This window comes from Pyrus communis, chromosome 17 (genome assembly GCF_041283825.1).
Source record: "Pyrus communis isolate YQ-2024b chromosome 17, ASM4128382v1, whole genome shotgun sequence".
Lineage (NCBI taxonomy): Eukaryota > Viridiplantae > Streptophyta > Magnoliopsida > Rosales > Rosaceae > Pyrus > Pyrus communis.
Window position 1 is genome coordinate 7,843,901 of NC_142581.1, and position 24,659 is coordinate 7,868,559.

General features: G+C 36.9%; 1 protein-coding gene and 1 pseudogene across 1 annotated transcript; both read right to left on the reverse strand.

Annotated features, from left to right (window-relative positions):
• Nucleotides 1-423: 423 nt before the first annotated feature.
• Nucleotides 424-9,615, reverse strand: LOC137709143 (receptor-like protein 6; annotated as a pseudogene).
• Nucleotides 9,616-13,209: 3,594 nt separating this feature from the next.
• Nucleotides 13,210-20,664, reverse strand: LOC148689355 (receptor like protein 27-like). The gene is made up of 2 exons (XM_088688446.1): nucleotides 18,878-20,664; nucleotides 13,210-13,946 (listed from the first exon to the last, which is right to left on the reverse strand). Exons 1-2 carry the CDS (start codon nucleotides 20,627-20,629, stop codon nucleotides 13,374-13,376), a joined length of 2,325 nt encoding a protein of 774 aa, XP_088544572.1. The 5' UTR covers nucleotides 20,630-20,664; the 3' UTR covers nucleotides 13,210-13,373.
• Between the last annotated feature and the right edge of the window lie 3,995 nt (nucleotides 20,665-24,659).

The following is a 24,659-nucleotide window of genomic DNA, read 5'->3' on the forward strand; positions in this document are numbered from 1 at the left end:
GTTGTATCGTCAATATTTAATGGGAATGTCGTTAAAATTTAATGTTTGGTCATTTCAACAATTGAAATTTAATTTATGAAAATTATTTTAATTTTTTATATTTCAGGCCTATGGTGGGATTAAAGGCACTTTTAGAAAGGAATATTTCCTCATTAAGGTTGCTAAAAACCTTATGGTGGTAAACTAAGGCAGCAATGCAAGAGGATGCATGCAGTAAAATTTAGGGCATTCACTACTCAGAAATATAATACAACTCTCAGAAATATATGCTTTATTCTAATAAACAGCAAGCACGCATCACAAGTTAGAATGACATTTTTAAGGAAACCTCACAGTACGAGGGAAATTGTATTGAATAAAAAAGTTACACTGAAGGCTGAATGGGTTTTGAAGAGCCAAACATTTCATGGGTAAAATAATGACTTAAGCCCGACATCCCTTCCTTCCCTTTGTGCCACTTAGCTGCCTCTTCCTGCTAAATGTCTCCACAAACCATTCATGCTTCTTGTTTGCCAAAGTGTTCCCAGAAATCACTCCAACTATTAGTCCACTAATGACTCCGGGCAGAACCACGTACCAATCAAACTCAAATCGAGATCCCGAATCTTCTCCTTCTTCAAAGATTGATGATGGTGGTAGCTTTGTGCTCTTCGAATCCTTGCATTTCTCTGACAAAGGCTTTCCACACAAGCCCAAGTTTTCTTGGTATGAATCTTCTAGGAATGTACCAAATTGTTGGTCAAGTGGTATAGGCCCCCATAGCCGGTTGTGGGATACGTTGAAATATGCAAGAAAATTGAGCCGTACCAAATTGCTGGGGACAGGGCCGGTCTTGAGATTTTTTTAGGCCCGGGGCAATACCAAAATAAGTGCCCTAATCTCCATGTCAGAAAAGAAAAAAAAAATCAATTGTTTTAGTGTTCATATTTGTACATGCCGATGTAACTTTTCTTTGATAAAACGATACCAGGATGTGAGGGATTATGCTAAGCAACAAGATGGGTATACCATAATTTGGTGTCTAACTTGTCATTTAAAAGACTCAAATCTAAGATCTCTCACTTATAAGTTAAGAAAAAATAGATTTCACATCTAAGCCATAATATTAGTTTGTATTTAGATAAGGGTACACAAATATTTCACAAGCAAAAATCAACTAGGCATGAAGGGTATTTTTTTTTATAAAATTTATAGTTATTGGATAATTTTGTAATTTATTGTCCCTTGGGGCTTCATAAGAATTGTCATATTTTTCTCTCTCTAATTTTTATATATAATGTTATAAACAATGAATGAACCAAAAAAAAAATTATTGAAAAACCAAATACCACATATGTGTTATTAAAAATATAACTAATTTTTCTTGGATAAGAAAGAAAAGTAACCCTAAACCCTAACATTATATTGAAACAGAACATTATTACTAAAGAAAAAGAAAAATTAACGAAAAGAGCTTGAAAACTTTGAGTTTTAACGAAATGGTAAAGTAAATAGTACTAAGATTGACTTTTTAGTGTAAAAATGTGGTTTTTCGTTAAAGTGAATAGTACTGGGAGCTTTTAGTTAAAGTTCTCAAAAGAAAAAGGTCCTCATTTTGAACTTGGGTGACTACTACTATTATTATTATTTGCCAAAGGGTGGTAATTAATTGAAAATGAATTTGTAAAAACCACTTTCATTAAAGGCACATATAGAAATATAGCTACTTATTTAAACCGAAGATGAAATAAATGCATAAAAAAATAATAAGCATATTTGAGTTTCGAACCCGTGTTCCTTTCCATTGCAAGAGAGCTATGAAACACCGCTGCAAATGACATCTTATGACAAATATCCAGTTTTATATTTTTATACGCTTACTGAACGTAACATTATAATAATAGAAATTAAATTTTTTGGTGCCCTCGATTTTTTGAGGCCCTGTGCGGTAGCCCTTACTGCCCTAGGCTAGGGCCGGCCTTGGCTGGGGATCCTTCATGAGAGCTGGTTTTTAGAGAGATCTAATGATTCAAGAGATGTCAAGTTCCCTAGAGATGAGGGGATGAGACTAGTGAGAGTGTTGTTGGAGAGGTCCAGCAAATGAAGCCCTGTTAGATTCCCAATGACACCTGGAATCTCACCTTCAAATCTATTACTTAAGAGATCTATGAGTCCCAAAAGATAAGGTGTCTCCAAATATTTCACCTCAACACCTTTTGCATCAATCGTCATCGAGTGCGGGAATACATAATAGATGTCATTTGAGCCTCGGGTTGAAGAGACTTCAAAATAAGTTCGATTGGTCTCGTTAACAAGTTTCATGAAATTCCAGTTCTCTAAGTAGTTAGAGGGCAACATATCGGAAAAACCATTGTTAGATATGATAGAGATAGTGCACTTGAGATGTTGACACTTGTCTAAATCTTAGATAGGCAGTTATTGTAGTAAAATCTTATGAGTTGTATAAATACCTCATTCATGTAATAACTTCTCCGTTAAGTCATCAATACATGGAAAATATCTTTAGCTTTCATCTCTCTCTCTATCTCTAAATTCTCTCTGTAATATTGTTCTTACAAGTTCATAATATATACATTAATATGGTATTAGAGCGAAGGTTCTGTGTAAGCTTGGGAACATACAACACAGAATTCAACTTAATTGGATGCACAGAGGGTTTTAAAATAGTGCTACCAATATGAGAAATAGGCAAACCTTCACCATTTGCTGTCTGAATGGTTTCATTAAAAGGGTATGGTGATGCCAAAGAAAGATTGTTGAGATCTGCAGTCATATGATTTGTTGCTCCCGAATCAGTCAACCAAATTTGAGGAATGGATTGAGATACTGGCTGTGATGATGGCTGAGAAACCATTGTATGCATAGCTTGCATAGGAGGAGAGGAAGCTTGAAATTGATTTCCTGAGAACTGAGACTGATGAGAAAATCCTTGTGGAGAATAAGACTGCATCTGAGAATACTGGCAAGTGGAACCAGCTCAAATGAAGTTGGGACCTTTCTCATTGTAGAAACAAAACCAGGTACTGTGATTAAACCTGCCATAAATTTGACACTTGGGTTTCTCTGGTGGTTTAGATCCACAAAAAGCTACAGAATGACCATCAACATTGCACAGTTAACAAGTGAGCATTACTGGAGTAGAAGGGCTGGATGAGTATTGGTTTGGAAACTGACCAAGTACACCAAGAGATGGTGTTTGCAAAACATGTGTCCGAGTAGGATAATATGATCTTGGTTGAAAATGACCAGCATTTTGATTAAACCTGCCCTTGCCCTTATTCTTGTTGTTATGGAACTGCTTAAATCCACCATATATAAAACCAGATTATGTAGGCCATTTCTAAGAAGAATTAGGATGATTAGCCACCATAGCAGTCATAAAGGTGCATTTGTATTGGACTAATGATAACTTCCTCAGCAAGCAATTGAGACCTGAATTCTTTCAATGAAATAGCATTTTCTCTTCCTCTTATAACAGTTCTAAATGTATTGTATTCTGCTGGTAATCCATTTAGTGCAAGCATAACAATATCTTCATCAGCAAAGTACACCCCAGCAGCAGAAAGATAGTCTCTGGCCTCCTTGATCCGTTGCAAGTATTGAGCAATGGAATCAGATCCCTTTTTAATTCTTTGAAGATTAGACTTCATCTGAAATATGCTAGTTTTAGAAACAGTGGAGAGCTGCTCTTTCAATTGAGTCCACAAATCTTTAGAACTAGTGCTGCCAATAGCACATGACATAGCTATAGGAGATAATGTAGCTGTGATAAGCTGCATAAGTGCCATATCATGCATCATCCAAACTAAATACGCATCACAATCAGTAGAAGAAGAGGAATTCAAAGAATTCACACTAGATTCTATTGTCTCTGAGGAAATTCGAGATGCACAGAAATGAGATCCATCCACAAATCTCATAATTCCATTACTTTCCAACAGTAATTGCATTTGGAAGTGCCAATTCAGATAGTTCGTATCATCAAGTTTAACATTTACAGATGTAGAAATTGAAGACACAAGTGCAGTTATAGGGGATTGAATGAGCTATAATTGAGAAGAAGTAACCATTTTTCCCTTGAACAAATCACGAAAAACAATATGTTGTAGTTATAGATTTACCTCATAGAACACACAGCAAACACTTGGTGTGCAAGAAACGCAGTAGTCAAAGAATCGAGAAGCAAGGACTTGATCTGTAATGTGAGAGATTCAAGAAACCCTAGAATCAAAGAAGACGAAGAGATGTCAACAACACACTGTTATTGGTAGTCGATGATTTAGAGAAGATGAAATTGTAGAAATCAGAGGTGTGGAAGACTTAGATCGAAGCTTTAGCTGCGAGCTATCAAAGCTTTATCTACAAAAATCACACATGGCCTGTACTAAAGAGTCTAATCCTAGTACATGTTAGAGTTGCTTAGAAGGAAAGTTCTGCAAATTACCTTTCCAGTCTACTGTCAATAAGTCTGTAGTACCATTGGAGATTGTATACAGTGACATTTAGGGTCTTGCATCATGTACTTCAGTAGATGGGTTTAGATACTATGCCACTTTCATTGATGATTGTACCAGATATTGCTGGATATTTCCTTTAATAAATAAATTCGACCTTTGTGCCACATTCATTTCCTTTTATTCATATGTACTCACTCAATTGAATTCCAAGGTTAAAATTCTGCAAAGTGATGGAGGGGGTGAGTACATCTCTAATAAACTGAAGTTTTTTTGTGTCAGATAGAGGTGTTGTCCATAAAAAATCTTGTCCTCATACACCTGAACAGAACGAGGGTAGCTGAGCGAAAACATAGGCATGTAATTGAAACTACAATTACTTTGTTACAAACTGCAAAATTACGTTCTTAATTCTGGTCTTTTGCCTGTCAAACTGCCATATACCTTATTAACCAAATGCCTAAACCTAATTTATCAAATAAATCTCCATTTGAACTATTATTTGGTTGTGTTCCAATTCTATCTCATTTGCAAACTTTTGGTTGCGCTTGTTATCCACTTCTTAAACCCTACAACACCTTTAAGCTTCAAACCAAAACCACAAAATGTGTCTTTTTGGGGTACACATCCAAATATAAAGGGTTTATGTGTTTTGAAGTATCTAGGCACAAAATATATGTCTCTAGACATGTAGTCTTTTCTGAAAAGGAATTTCCTTACGCATACTTATTGACAACAACAAAGTCACAGGTCATTCCTATTATTACACACCCTGTGAGTCAAACACCAGTTGTTACTTATGATAGTGTGGTAATGCCACCTAGTTCATTTGTCTTCCCATCCCCAGTACTATCATCTCCTGGCTTTATACCCGATTCACCAATGCACATTCATTCCAATGCCTTTTCTCCCAGATCACCACCTCATAGTAGCCCTTGATCTGATATATCATTGTCCATCCCTCCTGCTTCCTCTCAGTCCATTACTAGTGCAACAAGTGATTTCTCTCATATGCATGTGGCACTTGACAATAATCCTGACAGTCTTCAAGTAGTATTGGATATTCCTCTTCTCAATCTGCATCCTATGCAGACAAGAAGCAATGGTGGTATTATCAAGAAAAAGGTATTCTTATCAGTTTCCAAGGAGACTGACTTGTCTCAAACTGAACCTCTCAGTTACAAAACTGCTCTTAAAAGTTCAGTGTAGTTACAAGCTATGACAGAAGAGATTGGGGCATTGTATACTCAGGGTACTTGGAGTTTAGTTCCACTGCCACCGAACAAGAATCTTGTTGGTTGCAAATGGATTTTCAAAATCAAAAGAAATTCTGATGGGTCTATTGCACGACATAAAGCCCGATTGGTAGCCAAAGGATTTAGTCAGGAACCTGGAATTGATTATTGTGATACATTTAGTCCTGTGGTTAAACCTACCACAATGCGGATTGTTTTTGCACTTGTTGCTAATTTCAATTGGTCTCTTCGGCAACTTGATGTCAATAATGCTTTCCTACATGGCATTCTTCAAGAAGAGGTATATATGGCCCAACCACCTGGTTTTGAGGACTCTACTAATCCTCACCTAGTATGTAAACTGCATAAATCTCTCTATGGCCTAAAACAGGCTCCATGGGCTTGGAATGAATGGTTTACCATATTTTTACCTAAATTGGGGTTCAAGAACACCTACTCGGATTCTTCCTTGTTTGTGAAAACTGTGGGATCTAATATTGTCATTCTCTTACTCTATGTGGATGACATTATCATAACAGGTAGTGCATCTCAGGCCATTCAACAAGTGATTTCTGATTTGACTTCTGAGTTTGATACCAAGGACTTAGGTCCTCTCCATTTCTTTCTTGGTATTCAAATAAATGCAACTTCCACTGGTTTGTTCTTCTCTCAGCACAAGTATGTTATTGATTTATTGTAGAAAACATAAATGTTTGAATCCAAATCCTGTGATACACCTTGTTTGCCTTATAATAGGTTACTGAAGGATAATGGAGAACCATATTCGAATCTTGGTTTATATAGGAGTGTTGTAGGTGCTTTATAGTATCTCACATTCACCAGACCTGATATTGCATTCTCTGTGTATTAGGTCTGTCAATTTATGCAACATCCCATGGTTTCTCACTGGACTGCTATTAAAAGAATCCTGCGTTATTTGAAAGGAACTAAGGAGTGTGGTATCACCTATTCTCGAGGAGACTTGACCCTAAAGGCTTTTAGTGATGCTGATTGGGCAGGTGACCCTAATGACAGGAGGTCCATTACTGGTTTAGTGGTGTTTTTAGGCAGCAATCCTATATCATGGTCTTTTAAAAAGCAACAAACAGTCTCACGGTCTTCTACTGAGGCTGAATATCGGGCCTTCTCTACAACTGTAGCTGAACTTGATTGGATTCAACAGATTCCGAGTTTTCTGCAAATCACACTATCATCACCACCTGTGTTATTTTGTGACAATCTCTCTGCAATCGCATTGTCCTTCAATCCCGTACAACATCAACGAACTAAACACATCGAGATTGATGTACATTTTGTTCGAGAAAGAGTGGCTTCAAACAAACTTCAAGTGCAGTTTGTGTCTTCCAAGGAGCAGTTTGTCGATATCTTGACTAAGGGACTTAGTGCACCTTTGTTCACAATTCATTGCAGCAATCTCATGCTTGGGCTATCAAAGCATGAGTTTGTGGGGGGATGATAGAGATAGTGCACTTGAGATGTTGACACTTGTTTAAATCTTAGATAGGCAGTTATTGTAGTAGAATCTTGTGACTTGTATAAATACCTCATTCATGTAATAACTTCTCAATTAAGTCATCAATACATGGAAAATATCTTCAGCTTTCATCTCTCTCTATCTCTAAATTCTCTCTGTAATATTGTTCTTACAAGTTCATAGTATCAATGATGCACAAATTTGGGAACTCATGGTTTGTCGGAGGCTTCCCAATCTCTCCATGAAATCTATTAGACCGCAAAAGAAGAGCCCTCAATACGGGAAGTGACCCTAACCAAGATGGGAAGATGTCGTTGATGTGATTATTTCCAAGGTTGAGAAACTCTAACTTAATGCAATTGGCCATTGAACTTGGCAGCTTTCCTTGCAACTGATTGTAACTCAAATCAACCATTTTCAAACTATTTTTGTTTGCACATATTTGAGGAATATTGCCTTGAAAACAATTGTTGTGCAGGCGCAATATTTCCAAAGCACTGGAGTTCCCCAAACATTGTGGAAATATGCCTCTCAGGTTGTTGTTGGACAAATCAAGAACCCGAAGGTAATTTAAGTTGCAGAACAATGGTGAAATTCCTCCAGTAAAATCATTGTTTCCAGCCTCAAAATCTATGATTGATTGTGGTAGAACTGGCAGTGATCCTTGTACCCTGTTAGATACAATATTAAAGTACACCATATTTTTCCATGGAAGAATATTGAGCGAATTTTGGTCAAATCCTGTCAAGAAGTTATAAGAGAGGTCGAGGACCTCCAAGTTTTCTCTAGTTGCATTCCAGAACCATTTTGGTATTTGGCCATGAATTTTGTTGGCAGAAAGGTGTAGATCAATCAATTCGTGCTGATTATTTAAAAACTCAGGAAACTCTGTTAAGTTGCAGGAATCCAACCACAGGTGTTCAAACTTTGGAAGAGTAGCATTTAAATCGGGTTTTATCTGCAGAGATAACTGGTTGCCTGATAAATGAAGTGAAGCTAAGTTTCGAAGCTTAGAAAACTTATCAAAGTCAACTATTCCATTGAACTTATTGGAGGAAAGGACGAGATCAGTTAATTGGGTTAAGTTCATAATCCAAGATGGGATTTCACCAGTTATATTATTGAAGCTCAAGTCTAGAGATGCAAGTTGCGTCAGGTTAGCCACAAAATATGGAAAATTTCCCCGTAAGTTGGTATATGCAAGCCCCAAGAGATGAAGTTTCATTTGCTTTCCGATCCAAGACCAGGAATCTGGAACTACTTGGCTTGTTTTGTTGGAATAGTCAATGTCGTAGAATGAAGAAATGTCAAGGTAAGTGAGCTGTGTAAGGTTTCTGAGGGAAGATGGAACATGGGGATAAAAATTGCAAAATGAGATGCTCAAAGTGTTAATGAAGGTTTCCGATAGAATTAGGCAACTGACCATAGAAACTTGTCTCGGCAACATCCAATACCTTGAAGGAATTGGTCATGTTAAAGGTAGGAATATAACCGGCTAGGTTGAAGTTTTCATACAAATCTAGTGCCTCTAAGTTTGGTAGCTGGAAAATACCTATTGGGAATTCCCCATACAACTGACATGTCCCAAGTGAAAGAACTGTGAGAGAAGTTGCAATCCTCAGCATTTCAGGAACGGTGGAATGTATGTCCACGTCGCTGAGATCAAGTTCTTTTATGCTGGTGAAGTTTTGGATTAGGCTTCTCAGGTTGGTTCTCTTAAGCTCCAAATCATTATTAGAAGACAGATCAAGGGTTGACAACTTTGATAGCTTTGAAATTTCGATTGGAATTTGGCCAGAAAATACGGAATATGAGAGGTTTAGGTACGTCAAACAAGTAAGATCATGACCTAAACGTGATGGTATTGAAGAGAAATTGAAGTCATTATCCGAGAGGTCAAGCCTCTGTAAGTGAACGAGTTGAAAGAGGCTGCTGTTGGAATTGATAGAACCATAAAGAAAGCTGCTCCTGAGGTCAAGGCCAATGACATGGCGAGACTCCTCATGGCACTCAACACCATCCCACAAACAACAGTTGCTCCGATTTTGATCTCGTTCTCGCATCCAAGATCCAGTCTTTGGATATGCAAAAGGCTCATCAGAAGCAGATTTTCTGATCGTAAAGCTATCCTTGAATTGCAGCAAGACAGAGCACTCATCATGGTGGCCTATGGTTTGTGTCATCACAAGTGAGAAACAGAAACAGTAGTGGGTAATATTGAGGAACATAAAAATAGAACATTGCAATGAGAAAACATTACACCGCCAAGACGACCGCATTCCCATCTCCTGACTATGTAATTGTTATTTTATGGGTTAGTTGTATGTCGAATATGTCCTCCATAGCAAACTTAAATACACAATTACAGTGTGGTGTTCTTTTTGCTTTTTTTTTTGGATGATATAATTGATAATTAATGTGAACAAATAGAGAAAGAAAGAACATAAACGGCCGGGATCGGTGTTTCTGATAATGACACTGCGGAAACACATTAAGAATTGTCGTCCCGAGCAGCAGTAAAACATCAACGTAGAAGACTTGAAGTCGAGTGAGTGCTCTTCATTATTAAGTTGTCTATCATGCTTATCACGCTAAACGAAAACTCTAAAGTCTCTTTTATTTTTCTTTTCCTTTTGTCTGTCATGCTTATCACGCTCATAGAGATAATATAAGGTTATTAATGAATTAACCGTTAGATTAATCTAAATGTTTAGGCGAGCATTATTGCGATTTCTATCATATTTGTGCTAATTTTGGTTTATTATGGTATAGATATTTTTGGATTGTGATTGTGTATATCATGTATATCATTTCCTTATTCTTTATAAGATTGTATTTCTTTGGAGGACAAGTTAATCATCTTCTTATTCTCTACTATAAATAAAAGCACTGTGTAGTGGGAATAACATATACATAAGAGATCCTTACACTTTCTCCACACTTTTCCCACTCTTACTCTCTATTGCCGCACTCCTCTCTTTAAATAAGCTACAATACGTTATTAGCACACTCCTCCGTCACTCTAGGTAATTTGATATGGAATTTTTTGCTAAAACCGATCATCAATATTATTACGTCCAAAACAACAATTTTAATCTCGATATTTTTTTCAACCATGGTTGCATGAACCTTCATTATAATGTATGACCTGTAAAGTCCCCGTATTTTTTGTTGTATATGTGGATATTATTATTTTTTAAATAGAATGAACCTTAGATAAGCTTTTACATAGCGGAAAGGGATCCTCTCCGGATCCCTTCCACCAAATCCACCCCATCAATCAATCCAAGTCTTTGAAATTTGATCCAATGACTAATGTTATTACAACTTTTAAAGGGATCCTTTGTTTTTAGCCATTGAATCAAATTTCAAAACTCCGAATTGATTGATGGGGTAAATTTAAGGAAAGGGATCCGGAAAGGATCCATTTTCTTACATAGCTACTCACGTGTTATGCATTTAGCTATGCATATTCACACTTCATCATTACCCTTATGACTAGGTTTTGAGTTGGAAGGATTAAGATGGAGGTGTCATTAACTTGCATATAATGGATAAGTGTCTTTGTGATTCATGTTTTTAGTGTGTGTGTGTGTATATATATATATATATTTTTTTTTTTTAAATTTTTCAAAGGAATAAATATTATAGTGTTGATAAACCCAGCCCAGCCTCCACTTATCACTAAGGCCTCATTTCCTGACTTATAAATTTCAGAATCCTTCACTTTCCAGATCTCCAGTCGACTGCAAGTCTCTTTCCTTCCCTTTCTCTCGACCCCCAACGCAACCCACTTTCCCCCTTCCAAATTCCACGACCAAGCCTCATGCCACATTCCCAAAATTTTATCTTCGTGTCCCATTTTCAAATTCGCAACAACCTAATCCCACCCCTTCAAGCCCAATACCTTCTTCCGGTCTTCCATTTTATTTTTTAAAATTTCAAATAATTATTTCATTAGTAAAATATATTTTCCTTAACAGGTAACAAGTCAGGCATATTATTTGTTAACATAGTCTAGATCGGGTTATTTGTTTGTTCATTTTAACAGGTGTTACGCGACATGAGTTGTTAAGATATCAGGTATGTCACTAAAACGACATGAACATAGAAAATACGACACGAATGTCAGATCTACTTATTGACAAGTGAAAGAACACTCAAAATATTACTCAAGATATTCTCACTCAAAAACTACTAGAAAACACTCACAAACTTCACTTACTTTGAAGCTATTGTTGCTTCTTCTTATACTAGAGGAAAAGCTACTAAGCACTAAAACATTGTGACTCCTCATCCTCCATGAATGCAAATCTAACTTCCACTTAAAAGTGGGATTACTGATCCTCCATGAATGCAAACCTAACTTCCACTTAAAAGTGGGATTACTCATCCTCCATGGATGCAAACCTTACACTTAAAAGTGGGATTAATATCCCCCATTGTTGCAACTTAATGATATCATTTTTTTGAGTTTGACAACTTGGGCCAAGACAAGTTTATTATTCAACAGATACTTCCTTCGGATTTGATAAAGCCTTGTTTACATCAAGCTACTCCAATACTAATAAAATACCTGAGTCCCCAAGGTCCTTCATCACAAACTCATTTTTTTTGGTATTTCTTTAATTTTTCCTTCTCTAAATATAATATTTAAACTTCAAATCCAAATTTGAGTTTTAACATGAGTATGTGCATATTTGGGAGAGAAAACATGAAAACCCAATAACTTTTTGTTCCATATGTAAAAATATACGGTGTGGAGTATGAGTTCTATATTGGAAATGGCTTTACATTTGTACGTCATTAATATATGAATTCTACGATCAAATTCGTAGGAGTATCCTCGTGTTTTTATAACAACAATTTATCTTTTTATGTGATATTTAATTGCTTGGGGTTAAGAATAAAGTCAAGAAGAAAAAACTAAACGTTTCTTTGCCCAAACACAGTGATAAGAACTTGGAAAAAATGCGATCCAAACAACAACCAGCAGAGAAAAGGTGAACAGAAAAAGTCTTGGAAAACAAACAATGAATTTGCAGCCAATGATACCATAGTTCTAAAATCGTGCAATAGATGACATACTTGGCTAACTGCTCTCTTAGCTAGAAGTGAATCATTATGGAATCTGTGGTTTGGTTGTAGGTGTTCTCTGGTCTAGTTCTTGCCATGGGATTAAGGCCTTGAGGATTTCTTTGCCATTCAATTTTTAGTTTTGGGAAATTGCCATAATAATCATTTCTCAAATCTTAATTTCTGAAATGATTTGTTTCTAGTATACTTGTCACCTGATCGTTATGTCATCAATTTTTAATTGTTATATCATCAATATTTAATCGGAAAGTCGTTAAAATTTAATGTTTGATTATTTCAACCATTGAAATTTAATTTATGAGAATCTTTTTAATTTTTTATATTTCATGCGTATGGTGGGATTAAAGGTACTTTTTGGAAAGGAAACTTCCTCATTAAGGTTGCTAAAAAACTTATGGTGGTAAACTAAGGCAGCAATGCAAGAGGATGCTGTTGAGAATTGTCCCAAATCGGTGAGAGATAAGGTTTGCTATGTGCTTATATGATCTTGGGTTACTTTTCATATTGCCAATTGGTTTTATGGTGGAACCTCAATTTCATCATGGTATCAGAGCGGAATGTCCTCGTGTGAAGCCAAACCGCCACACGCGCTCCACGTTACCCAGTTGGTGTCCACGTGTAGGCTTGAAAATCCGCCACACGTGCAGGGGTGTGTTGAAAGTTGTCCCACATCAGTGAGGGACAAGGTTTGCTATGTGCTTATATGATCTTGGGCTACTCCTCATATTGCCAATTGGTTTTATGGTGGAACCTCAATTTCATCAATTTCATCAATGTTCATAAAACCAATTGACAATATGAGGAGTAGCCCAAGATCATATAAGTACATAGCAAACCTTGTTCCTCACTGATATGGGACAACTCTCAACAGAGGCATGCGGTAAAATTTAGGGTACTCACTACTCAAAAATATAATACAACTCTCACAAATATATGTTTTACACTAATCAACAGCAAGCATGCATGACAAGTTAGAATGACATATTTTAAGGAAACCTCGCAGCACAAGGAAAATTTTATTGAATAAAAAAAGTTACACTGAAGGCTGAATGGATTTTGAACAACCAAACATTTCATGGATAAAATAATGACTTAAGTCCGGCGTCCCTTCCTTCCCTTTGTGCCTCTTGGCTGCCTCTTCATGCTAAATGTCTCCACAAACCATTCATGCTTCTTGTTTGCCAAAGTGTTCCCAGAAATCACTCCAACTATTAGTCCACTAATGACTCCGGGCAGAACCACGTACCAATCAAACTCAAATCGAAATCCCGAATCTTCTCCTTCTTCAAAGATTGATGGTGGTGGTAGCTTTGTGCTCTCAGAATCCTTGCATTTCTTTGACAAGGGCTTTCCACACAAACCCAAGTTTTCTTGGTACGAGTCTTCTAGGAATGTACCAAATTGTTGGCCAAGTGGTATAGGCCCCCACAGCCGGTTGCGGGATACGTTGAAATATGCAAGAAAATTGAGTCGTATCAAATTGCTGGGGATCCTTCCTGAGAGCTGGTTTTCAGAGAGATCCAATGATTCAAGAGATGTCAAGTTCCCTAGAGATGAGGGAATGAGACCAGTGAGCATGTTGTTGGAGAGGTTCAGCATATAAAGTCCTGTTAAATTTCCAAGGACACCAGGAATCTCACCTTCAAATTGTTGGTATTTGACAGTTTACTAACTCAATACCAAAATATGTGGGTGATAAGTTTACAAACTCTATCACACCTCTTGCACTTTGCACTCTCAAATAAAATTGGACAAAGAAAGAAATAGAGAAAGGAGGGAAGCAACAAGCTTTGGCAAAACACTTGGACTTTGATATATGAAAAAGGTTTACAAACTATTGGAATAAGAAAGCTTACAAGCTTCTTCACAATTGGAAGTGGGATTTGGATGGGATGATTTACAATGCTTGAGAACTTGGGTATTTATAGCAAACCAAATGATTAAACTAAGATTATTTATTACCACACAAAACACATTAATTGCACCTAATAATTTTTATTCAACCATACCTAACATTGCCTAACTTTCCATGCCTAACTTTGACATTGATTTTCAACAATAGCTAGCACCAACTTGTTTTGAGTTGAATTTCCAACACACCTCCTCAAATCAAAACGCCTTCATTCCTAGCATTTCACGCAGTAGCCGGAATGTTTCAATTGGCAATGGCTTTGTGAAGATGTCTGCCACTTGTTCCTTGGTGTGACAGTAGACAAGTTCAATTGTCTTTTGCTTCACATGGTCCCTTAGAAAATGGAACCTGGTATCAATGTGCTTGCTCCTTCCATGTTGAACAGGATTCTTTGCAAGTTTGATTGCAGACACGTTATCTACGTGAATCACAGTCGATTCCACTTGTGGATGACACACTGACTTCAACAGATTTCTTAACCAAATTGCCTCACACACGGTTGAGGCTACAGCAACATACTCGGCTTCACATGATGACAAAGCAACAATTGATTGCTTCTTTGAAGTCCATGAGAAAGCTGTTGATCCTAGAAAAAACACATAGCCAGTTGTGCTTTTCCTTTCATCTTGGTCACCTCCCCAATCACTATCTGAATAACCAAATAATTTTGCATCTTCACCAAAATTATAAAATAGACCATAGTTTAGAGTACCTCTTATGTACCTCAAAATTCTCTTGGCGGCCAGCCAATGAGACTCCCTTGGTGTTTCCATGTATCGACTCACGAGTCCAACACCATAAACTATATCAGGTCTTGTGATTGTAAGGTACCTTAGGCTTCCAACGAGGCTTTTGTACACTGTTGAGTTTACAAACTCACCCTCTCCTCCTTTGGACAGCTTCAATCCAGTTGCGACTGGGGTATTGACAGTGTTGCACTTGTCCATATTGAACTTCTTCAATATGTCTCTCATGTACCTTTGTTGAGAGATGTAGATACCATCACTTTCTTGCTTCACTTCTATGCCAAGAAAGTATGACATTAATCCATTGTCAGTCATCTCGAATTCACTGAACATGGATTGCTTGAACTCATGGAACATTGCCTCATTGTTTCCTGTAAACAATAAATCATCTACATAGAGACAAATAATTAAGAATTCCCCTTTTTCACCATTCTTCATGTAAACTGAATGCTCGTATGGACATTTCTGAAATCCATTTTGGTGAAGGTAGTTGTCGATCCTTGAGTTCCAAGCTCGTGGTGCTTGCTTGAGGCCGTACAAAGCCTTCTTCAAACGATACACCTTATCTTCTTCTCCTTGTACTTGGAAGCCTTCCGGTTGTTCCACGTACACTTCTTCCTCAAGTACTCCATTAAGGAAGGCTGACTTGACATCTAGTTGATAAATTTTCCATTTATGATGTGCGGCAAGAGAGATTAGCAATCTTACCGTGTCAAGTCTCGCAACTGGAGCATAGACTTCATCATAGTCCACTCCATACTTCTGTTTGTAGCCCTTTGCTACAAGCCTTGATTTGTATCGATCCACACTCCCATCTGCAGTGCGTTTGATCTTGTAAACCCACTTGACACCAATAGCCTTCTGATTTGGTGGGAGCTTTGTCAGCTCCCAAGTGTCATTCTTCTCGATGGCATGGATCTCTTCTTCCATGGCTTTCTTCCAACAATCTTCTTCCACAGCTTCATTGAATGAGAAAGGCTCGTGGTCTGCATACAAGCAGAAAAGGTTGGTTTCTTCTTCTTCTTCTTGTCCATAAATCTTTGTGAGACTCCTTAACCTCACTGGAGTTGAGGAGCTGCTTTCCTCACTAGATGTAGGACCACTCCTTGCAATTCTGTGCACTGGAGTTGTTGTGATTGTTTGAGCAGGCTGTTGCTCAATCGGTGGTACAACTTCTGGTTCTTCAAAATTAGTGGAGACGATCTTCTCTTTACTGACTTCTTTGTTGTTCCACGTCCATGTCTCTTCCTCACTGAAGATGACATCTCTACTAACCACTAGTTTGCCAGTTAGTGGGTTGTAGAGCTTGTATGCCTTGGACTCTTCACTATAGCCCACAAACACACACTTCTCACCTCTATCATCAAGTTTCCTCCTCTTGGCTTCTGGAACTTGAGCATATGCAACACACCCAAAAATTCTTAGGTGTGTAACATTCGGCTTGTATCCACTCCAAGCCTCTTGTGGTGTCATCCTCTTGACACTCTTTGTTGGACATCGATTCAACAAATAAATCGAACAAGCTACAGCTTCTGCCCATAACTCTTTTGGCAAATTCTTCTCCTTAAGCATGGACCTTGTCATGTCAAGGATGGTTCGATTCTTTCTTTCGGCTATCCCATTTTGCTGTGGGGTATAGGCAGCAGTAAGTTGATGCCTAATTCCTTGCTCCTTGCAGTATGCTTGGAAAGCATTGGAGGTGTACTCTCCACCTCTATCTGATCTCACAGCCACAAGCTTGTGGTTACTTTCTGCCTCTGTGAGTGCCTTGAACTCCTTGAAAATTTTTAGGGCAGCTGACTTCTCCTTGAGAAAATAGACCCAAGTCTTTCTACTGAAATCATCAATGAAGGTAATAAAATACCTATTACCTCCATAAGACATGGGATCCAATGGACCACATATATCTGTGTGCACCAACTGCAGTGGTGCCTTTGCTCTCCATGTATCACCAACAGGGAACGATAGTCGTGCTTGCTTGCCAAGCACACAACCTTCACATACTTGGCGTGTGGCTTCAATCTGGGGTAGACCACGAACCATTCCTCCACTTGACAGCAACTTTAGGCCATTGAAATTAAGATGGCCAAATCGAAGATGCCATTTCCATGACTCATCTTCCATTACACCGATGTTGCAGCTTCCAATCTTTGTGTTCAAATTCAACGGAAACATCCGGTTCTTTGACATTCGAACACGTGCAATAAGCTTTCTCCTTGCATTCCTGAGAGTGAGAAGCATGTTCTCCATATGTATAATGTACCCTTTCTGGAGCAGTTGACCAATGCTCAGAATGTTGCTCTTCATACCTGGTATGTAGTAGGTATCGGAGATGTATTCTTCTCTTCCATCCTTCTGGATGATCTTGATCTTCCCTTTGCCTTCAACTGGCAACTTTGAGGAGTCACCAAGACTTACAGATCCATAGGCCCCTTTTTTGAGTTCGGCAAAAAACTCCTTCTTTCCACACATGTGATTGCTTGCACCAGAGTCCAAATACCAAACATCTTGTTGGCTTCTGGAATCATGGTGTGCTAATAAGACTGTAAGTTCTTCATCAATATTTCCACTTGATTCTGCCATGTTGACATGCTCACCATTTTTATGTGAACATTCATTGGCATAATGTCCATATTGCTTACAGTTGTGACACTGGATATGCGCCTTTCCTCGAGTAGATCTCCACTCCTGAGACTGACCTTGATTTTGTGCATAGCCTCGACCTCTTCCTCGGGCTCGTCCTCGGCTACGGTTGGATGAGCTCCCACGACGTGAGTTCCACTGTCCACGACCTTTATTTGGTTTGTCAATATTCAACTTTGACTCCAAAGCTTGCTCTAGCGTTGTGGGGCTTGCATTCTTCTGAATGCGTTGCTCGTGAACTAGGAGGGATCCTAGTAGCTCTTCTGCGCTCATCACCTCCAAATCCTTGGATTCCTCAATGGCAGTCACCACATGCTCAAACTTAGATGTGAGTGACCGGAGTATCTTCTCCACAACTCGTACTTCATCGAGTCTCTCGCCATTTCTCCTCATCTGATTTACTATCACAATGAGCCTTGAGTGATAGTCGGAGATGCTCTCCCCTTCATTCATATGAGCAGTTTCAAAATCTGCTCGAAGTGATTGTAACCTCACTTTCTTGACTCGATCTACTCCTTTGTAGATTGTACTGAGTGTATCCCATACTTGCTTGCTCGTTGTTGCTTCTGCAACCTTCTCGAACGTTGAATCTTCCAAACCCTGGTATAGAAGATACAGCGCCTTTTGGTCCTTCTTTCGTAAGTCCTTGAGAGTGTTCCTTTGATCCGCAGTATATACGGCTTCTTGCTCGGCAGTGGGTACAACATACCCACTACTGACAACTTCCCATAGCTCCTGTGATCCAAACAATGCTTTGAATTGGATGCACCATCTTTCATAATTTTCTTTCTTCAATGTGGGAACTTGGAGTTGCACTAAGTTGGACGCCATAACTGCTGCACCTGCCAGAGTGGTATTCTGGCTCTGATACCAATTGTTGGTATTTGACAGTTTACTAACTCAATACCAAAATATGTGGGTGATAAGTTTACAAACTCTATCACACCTCTTGCACTTTGCACTCTCAAATAAAATTGGACAAAGAAAGAAATAGAGAAAGGAGGGAAGCAACAAGCTTTGGCAAAACACTTGGACTTTGATATATGAAAAAGGTTTACAAACTATTGGAATAAGAAAGCTTACAAGCTTCTTCACAATTGGAAGTGGGATTTGGATGGGATGATTTACAATGCTTGAGAACTTGGGTATTTATAGCAAACCAAATGATTAAACTAAGATTATTTATTACCACACAAAACACATTAATTGCACCTAATAATTTTTATTCAACCATACCTAACATTGCCTAACTTTCCATGCCTAACTTTGACATTGATTTTCAACAATAGCTAGCACCAACTTGTTTTGAGTTGAATTTCCAACACAAATCTATTACTTGAAAGATCTATGAGTCTCAAAAGATAAGGTGTCTTCCAATAATTCAACTCAACACCTTTTGCATTAATCGTCATTGAGTACGGGAATTTAAAATAGATATCACTTGAGCCTCGGATTGGAGAGACTTGAAAATAAGTTTGATTGGTCTCTTTAACAAGCTTCATGAAATTCCAGTTCTCTAAGTAGTTAGAGGGCAACATACCTGAAAAACCATTGTTTGATAGATCAATGATGCACAAGTTTGGGAACTCATGGTTTGTCGGAGGTTTCCCAATCTCTCCATGTAATCTATTAGACCGCAAAAGAAGAGCCTTTAATACTGGAAGTGACCCTAACCAAGATGGGAAGATGTCGTTAATGTGATTATTTCCAAGGTTGAGAAACTCTAACCGAATGCAATTGGCCATTGATCTTGGCAGCTTCCCTTGCAACTTGTTGTAACTCAAATCAACCTTTCTCAAACTGTTGTTTGCACATATTTGAGGAATATTGCCGTGAAAAGAATTGTTGGGTAGGTGCAATATTTGCAAAGCACTGGAGTTCCCCAAACATTGTGGAAGTATGCCCTTCAGGTTGTTGTTGGCCAAACCAAGAACCCGAAGGTAATTCAAGTTGCAGAACAGTGGTGAAATTTCTCCAGTATAATTATTGTATCCAGCAACAAAACATACGATTGATTGTGGTAGAACTGGCAGTGATCCTTGTAACCTGTTAAATCGAATATTAAAGTACACCATATTTTTCCATGGAAGAATATTGAGCGAGTTTTGGTCAAATCCTGTTAGGAAGTTATAAGAGAGGTCGAGATTCACCAAATTTTCTCTAGTTGCATTCCAGAACCATTTTGGTATTTGGCCATGAATTTCGTTGAAAGAAAGGTATAGATCAATCAATTCGTGCTGATTCTTCAAAAACTCAGGAAACTCTGTTAAGTTGCAAGAATCCAACCGCAGGTGTTTAAACTTTGGAAGAGTAGCATTCAAATCGGGTTTTATCAGCAGAGATAACTGGTTGCCTGATAAATGAAGCGAAGCTAAGTTTTGAAGCTTAGAAAACTTATCAAACTCAACTATTCCATTGAACTTATTGGAGGAAAGGACGAGATCAGTCAATTGGGTTAAGTTCATAATCCAAGATGGGATTTCACCAGTTATATCATTGAAGCTCAAGTCTAGAGATGCAAGTTGCGTCAGGTTAGCCACAAAATATGGAAAATTTCCCCATAAGTTGGAATATGAGAGGTTTAGGTACGTCAAATAAGTAAGATCATGACCTAAAAGTGATGGTATTGGAGAGGAATTGAAGTCATTATCTGCGAGGTCAAGCCTCTGCAAGTGAATGAGTTGAAAGAGAGTGCTGTTGGAATTGATAGAACCGTAGAGAAAGCTGCCCCTGAGGTCCAGGCCAATGACATGGTGAGACTCCTCATGGCACTCAACACCATCCCACAAACAACAGTTGCTCCGATTTTGATCTCCTTCTCGCATCCAAGATCCAGTCTTTGGATATGCAAAAGGCTCATCAGAAGCAGATTTTCTGATCGTAAAGCTATCCTTGAATTGCAGCAAGGCAGAGCACTCATTATGGTGGCCTATGGTTTGTGTCTGCACAAGTGAGAAACAGAAACAGTAGTGGGTAATATTGAGGAACATAAAAATAAAACATTGCAATGAGTAAACATTACACCGCCAACACGATCGCATTCCCATCTCCTGCCTATGTAATTGTTATTTTATGGGTTTGTTGTATGTCGAATATGTCTCCCATAGCAAACTTAAATACACAATTACAATGCGGTGTTCTTTTTGCTTTTATTTTTTTTAATTTTTTTATTTTTATGATATAATTGATAATTAATGTGAACAAATGGAAAAAGAAAGAACAAAGGCGGCCGGGATCAGTTTTCTGATAATGACACTGAGGAAACATATTAAGAAGGTGATGGATTGTCTGCCCTCCCCTCCTCATGCCCCTCCTCTGCTCTTTTGTTTTGTGCCGTTATGATTAAGACACGTCAATATTTGCTTTTTGTCTTATTATTTTTATAAAAAAAAGTTAATATAAAATGTTGACGTGGCTTAATCGTGATCGCACAAAATAGAAAGGTATGAGAAGGGCATGAGAAGAGAAGCGCAGACAATCCATCTCCTATTAAGAATTGTCGTCCTAATTAAATTTTGTATGTTATGCTTTTCACGCTAAACGAAAAGTCTAAAGTTTCTTTTCTTTTTCTTTTTCTTTTTACAAAAGAATAATGCTATTTACATATTTTATTCATAAATATATTTTTATCTATTTATCTTTTTTAATTTATACGATTCGAAAGTCGAAAAATGAATGGATGAGCAAGATGTAAAAATAAGTGTAGATAGCACAACCTTTTACAAAGTCTTCATTAACTTTGGCAGAATTTGTTAAATTGAATACAATTCTATCATATTTGTGCAAATTTTGGCCTATTAATTTTTTTTTTGTTTAACGAAACTGGTTATTAGCATAGTGGGGGGCGGGGGTGGGTTTTAAAAAACCGATATAAAAAATAATAATAAAAACCGAATTAAAGTTGAAAAAACTTAAATGGGCGCGTGAATAGCAAGATGAATGGCCTTTACCCTGCTTGGCCAAATCCGTCCGCCTCTGCGACTCCCCATGGCCACCACCCCAGCTCCACTTCTATCACTCTGTCTCGAGATACCCCCGATAAACAGTCCATTGCGTGATTTTTTTTTTCTTTTTTTGTACAAATTTGTGTGAATTTCTATCATTTATTTTCCCCAATTTGTTTTAAAAATAATTGGTTTTGTGTGTTTTTTTTTTTTTTTTTTGTAAAGTATTATTTGATTCCTTGAATTATAACTTCAGTTGAAATTGACTCATTGAACTATTTTTTTGTTAAATTAACCCCCTAAACTATTTGAAATCAGCCAATTGTCTCCATGTTAGTAGATTCTATCTTTTATTTTCCCCAGTTTGTTTTAAAAATAATTGGTTTTGTGTTTTTTTGTGTAAACTGTCATTTGATCCTTTGAATTATAACGTCCGTTGAAATTGACTCTTTGAACTTTTTTTTGATAAATTAACCCCTTGAACTATTTGAAATCAGCCAATTGTCCCCCTGTTGGTAGATTCCATCTACTATTTCGTCAAATTTAAAGGAAAATTAGTCTTTCCTTCATCAATTCTTACTTGTCAACTATAACCATCAATGAAATTATGACATGTGGACACAAAATAATATGTAATGACAGTGTGAGATGATCCGTAATTTAAAAGTTTTATTTTTTATGTTTTATCGTTATGCCATATGTTTTTGAATTATTAAGTGTCCATGAGTCATAACTTTATCGGTGATTATAGTTTACAAGTAACAATTGATGATGAAATGACTAATTTTTCTTTGAATTTGACGGAATTGATTCCGTAATCTAACGACAATGGGTTAATTGGCTGATTTTAAATAGTTTAGGGGGCTATTTACCAAATTAATAGTTCACGAGTCAATTTCGACTGGAGTGAAAGTTCAAATAATCAAACCGCAATTCACCTTTTTTATTTTGTTCCTAACTCAGGTTTCACATCCACCCATACGTGACCATCATCTTTGCAAAATGGTAAGTTCGTTTAGATCTCTTATTTGGTATTTGGGATCTGAGTCGTCTAACCACTGCGATGCTCATGAATCTTTTTTGAACTTTAATGAAAACTTCTGGTACTATTTATTTTAATAAAAAACTATATTTTTACATTAAAAAAATCAATTATAGTATTATTCACTTTACCCTTTATTTTGTCTTTATCGTTAAAACTTAAAATTTTCAAGCCCTTTTCATTAGTTTTCCTATGTTTTTAGGGTCGTTGGCTTGTTTTCAACTTGCAGGTTGAAATTTCTTTTTAGGTAATGGCAATTGTTGGTCCTTAAGCTGATTTGGTATTGTTGTGCTTTGAAAAAAAAATTGTTTCTGCTGTGCTGTGAGAATAAGCAGCTGTGAAATAAAACAGTAGAGTGTTTGGTAATAAAACAGCAGAGTGTTTGGTAAACTTTTTTGTAAAAGTGCTTTTGAAAAAAAAAAAAAAAAGCAGTATTATAGTGTTTGATAAACTTTTATGTAAAACAGATGTAAAAAAAAACTGGTTTTTCAAAGCTGGGTTTTGCAGCTTTGTGTTTGTGGCTTTTTTTTCACCCTAAACTATAAAAAAGAGCTGAAGCTGAATGTTTACCAAACATAAAAAAAGCTTCTAGTTTTTTTTTTATAGCCATTTTTTTTTTCAGAATTACTTCAGTACCAAACTAGGGCTTTGTATCCTTATCTTGTTTGGTATTCTTTGACTGAATAGATGGAATTATTTATTAACACCTTGCCCATCATTTTGACAGGAATAATAGTATGAAGATTAAATTTGTAAATAAAATTTATAAATTAAATTACATGGAAATAGATAATTGAATTATTTGTTAAGTGTTAATAAACGTGATTATTTTCTATTGATGACACATCATTTAGTTTACAAATTTTATCTAAAATATAGTGTCCTCTTGATATGTTGGTGGTGTGTTATAGTTTATTTGGGTAATGCTAAAAAGACTAAATATATAGACAAAAGTTACAAACTAAATGATGTGTTACCAATAGAAATGAGCATGTTCATTAATGCTTAAGTAATAATCCATCATCAACTTTCATGTTATTTAATTTAAAAAATTTGTATATAAATTTAATCTTTTTAACATTACCCTTAAATTAGGAATGATGTTTTTGAATAATTAGTGTTGTTTTTTTGTCAAAAGCAATTGCTTCACTACTAGATGAATTTTAAATCAACTTGCCTGCACCGAAAATCTAAATTAATCATGTGTGCGAAAGCCTAGAAAACTAATCGTGTATCAAGGGGGATACCAAAATCATTACTACAAGTTGTTTTATTTTTATTTTTTTTAACTGTATGAAGTTAGTAGTGGTACTGTATGTAATTAGTTGTACTAAATTAATCATAAGGGTATAATATCCATACATTCTATTTTATTTCGCACACACCTTTTTAATTTTTGATCGTCAGATCGGATGAATTGAAGAAGATCGATGGACAGAAATTATCAAATGATGTGTGAGAAGTAAAATGAAATGTGTTGATAGCACATCCCCAATCATATTCATTAAAAAGAAGCTTGTACACCGAACACTGTAGTTTCCTTTATCAAGCGTATGAGTTGGAAAGGTCGCCTCTTTAATAAAGTTGATGGGAGAAGACAATAATTGTGTGATAGTCAAGCTTCCACACCACACAAAGAAGTTGAGTGGTAGTTTCCACAATAAAAATTAAAAAAAATACAAAAATACAAAAATAAAAAATAAAAAATAAAAAGGAAGAAGAAGAAGAAGTTGGGTGGTTAGAGATATTTTCGACCATATGCTCTCTAGATACATGAGACTGTGAGCTGAAAAGGAAAGGTGTGCAGGCCAAGAGCTTGTCACGGGCAAGCAGAAAATAGAGCTTGTGCCTTCATTAATTAACACCGAGAGAGAATAGCTTTTCCATTTTCTTAGCCAAGAGCAAGAGAGAGTTATCCCACAAACATGTCGGAAAAAAAAAAAGTTAGGATCTTCCCACGAGGAAGCCAACCTCTGAGTTCGTATAGAAATAGAAATGGATATAACACAACTCATCATTCCTTCTTCCAATAAGCTGAGGGGTGACTTGTATAGATAAAGTGTAAGAGCATAAAAATTAAAACCAAAATCT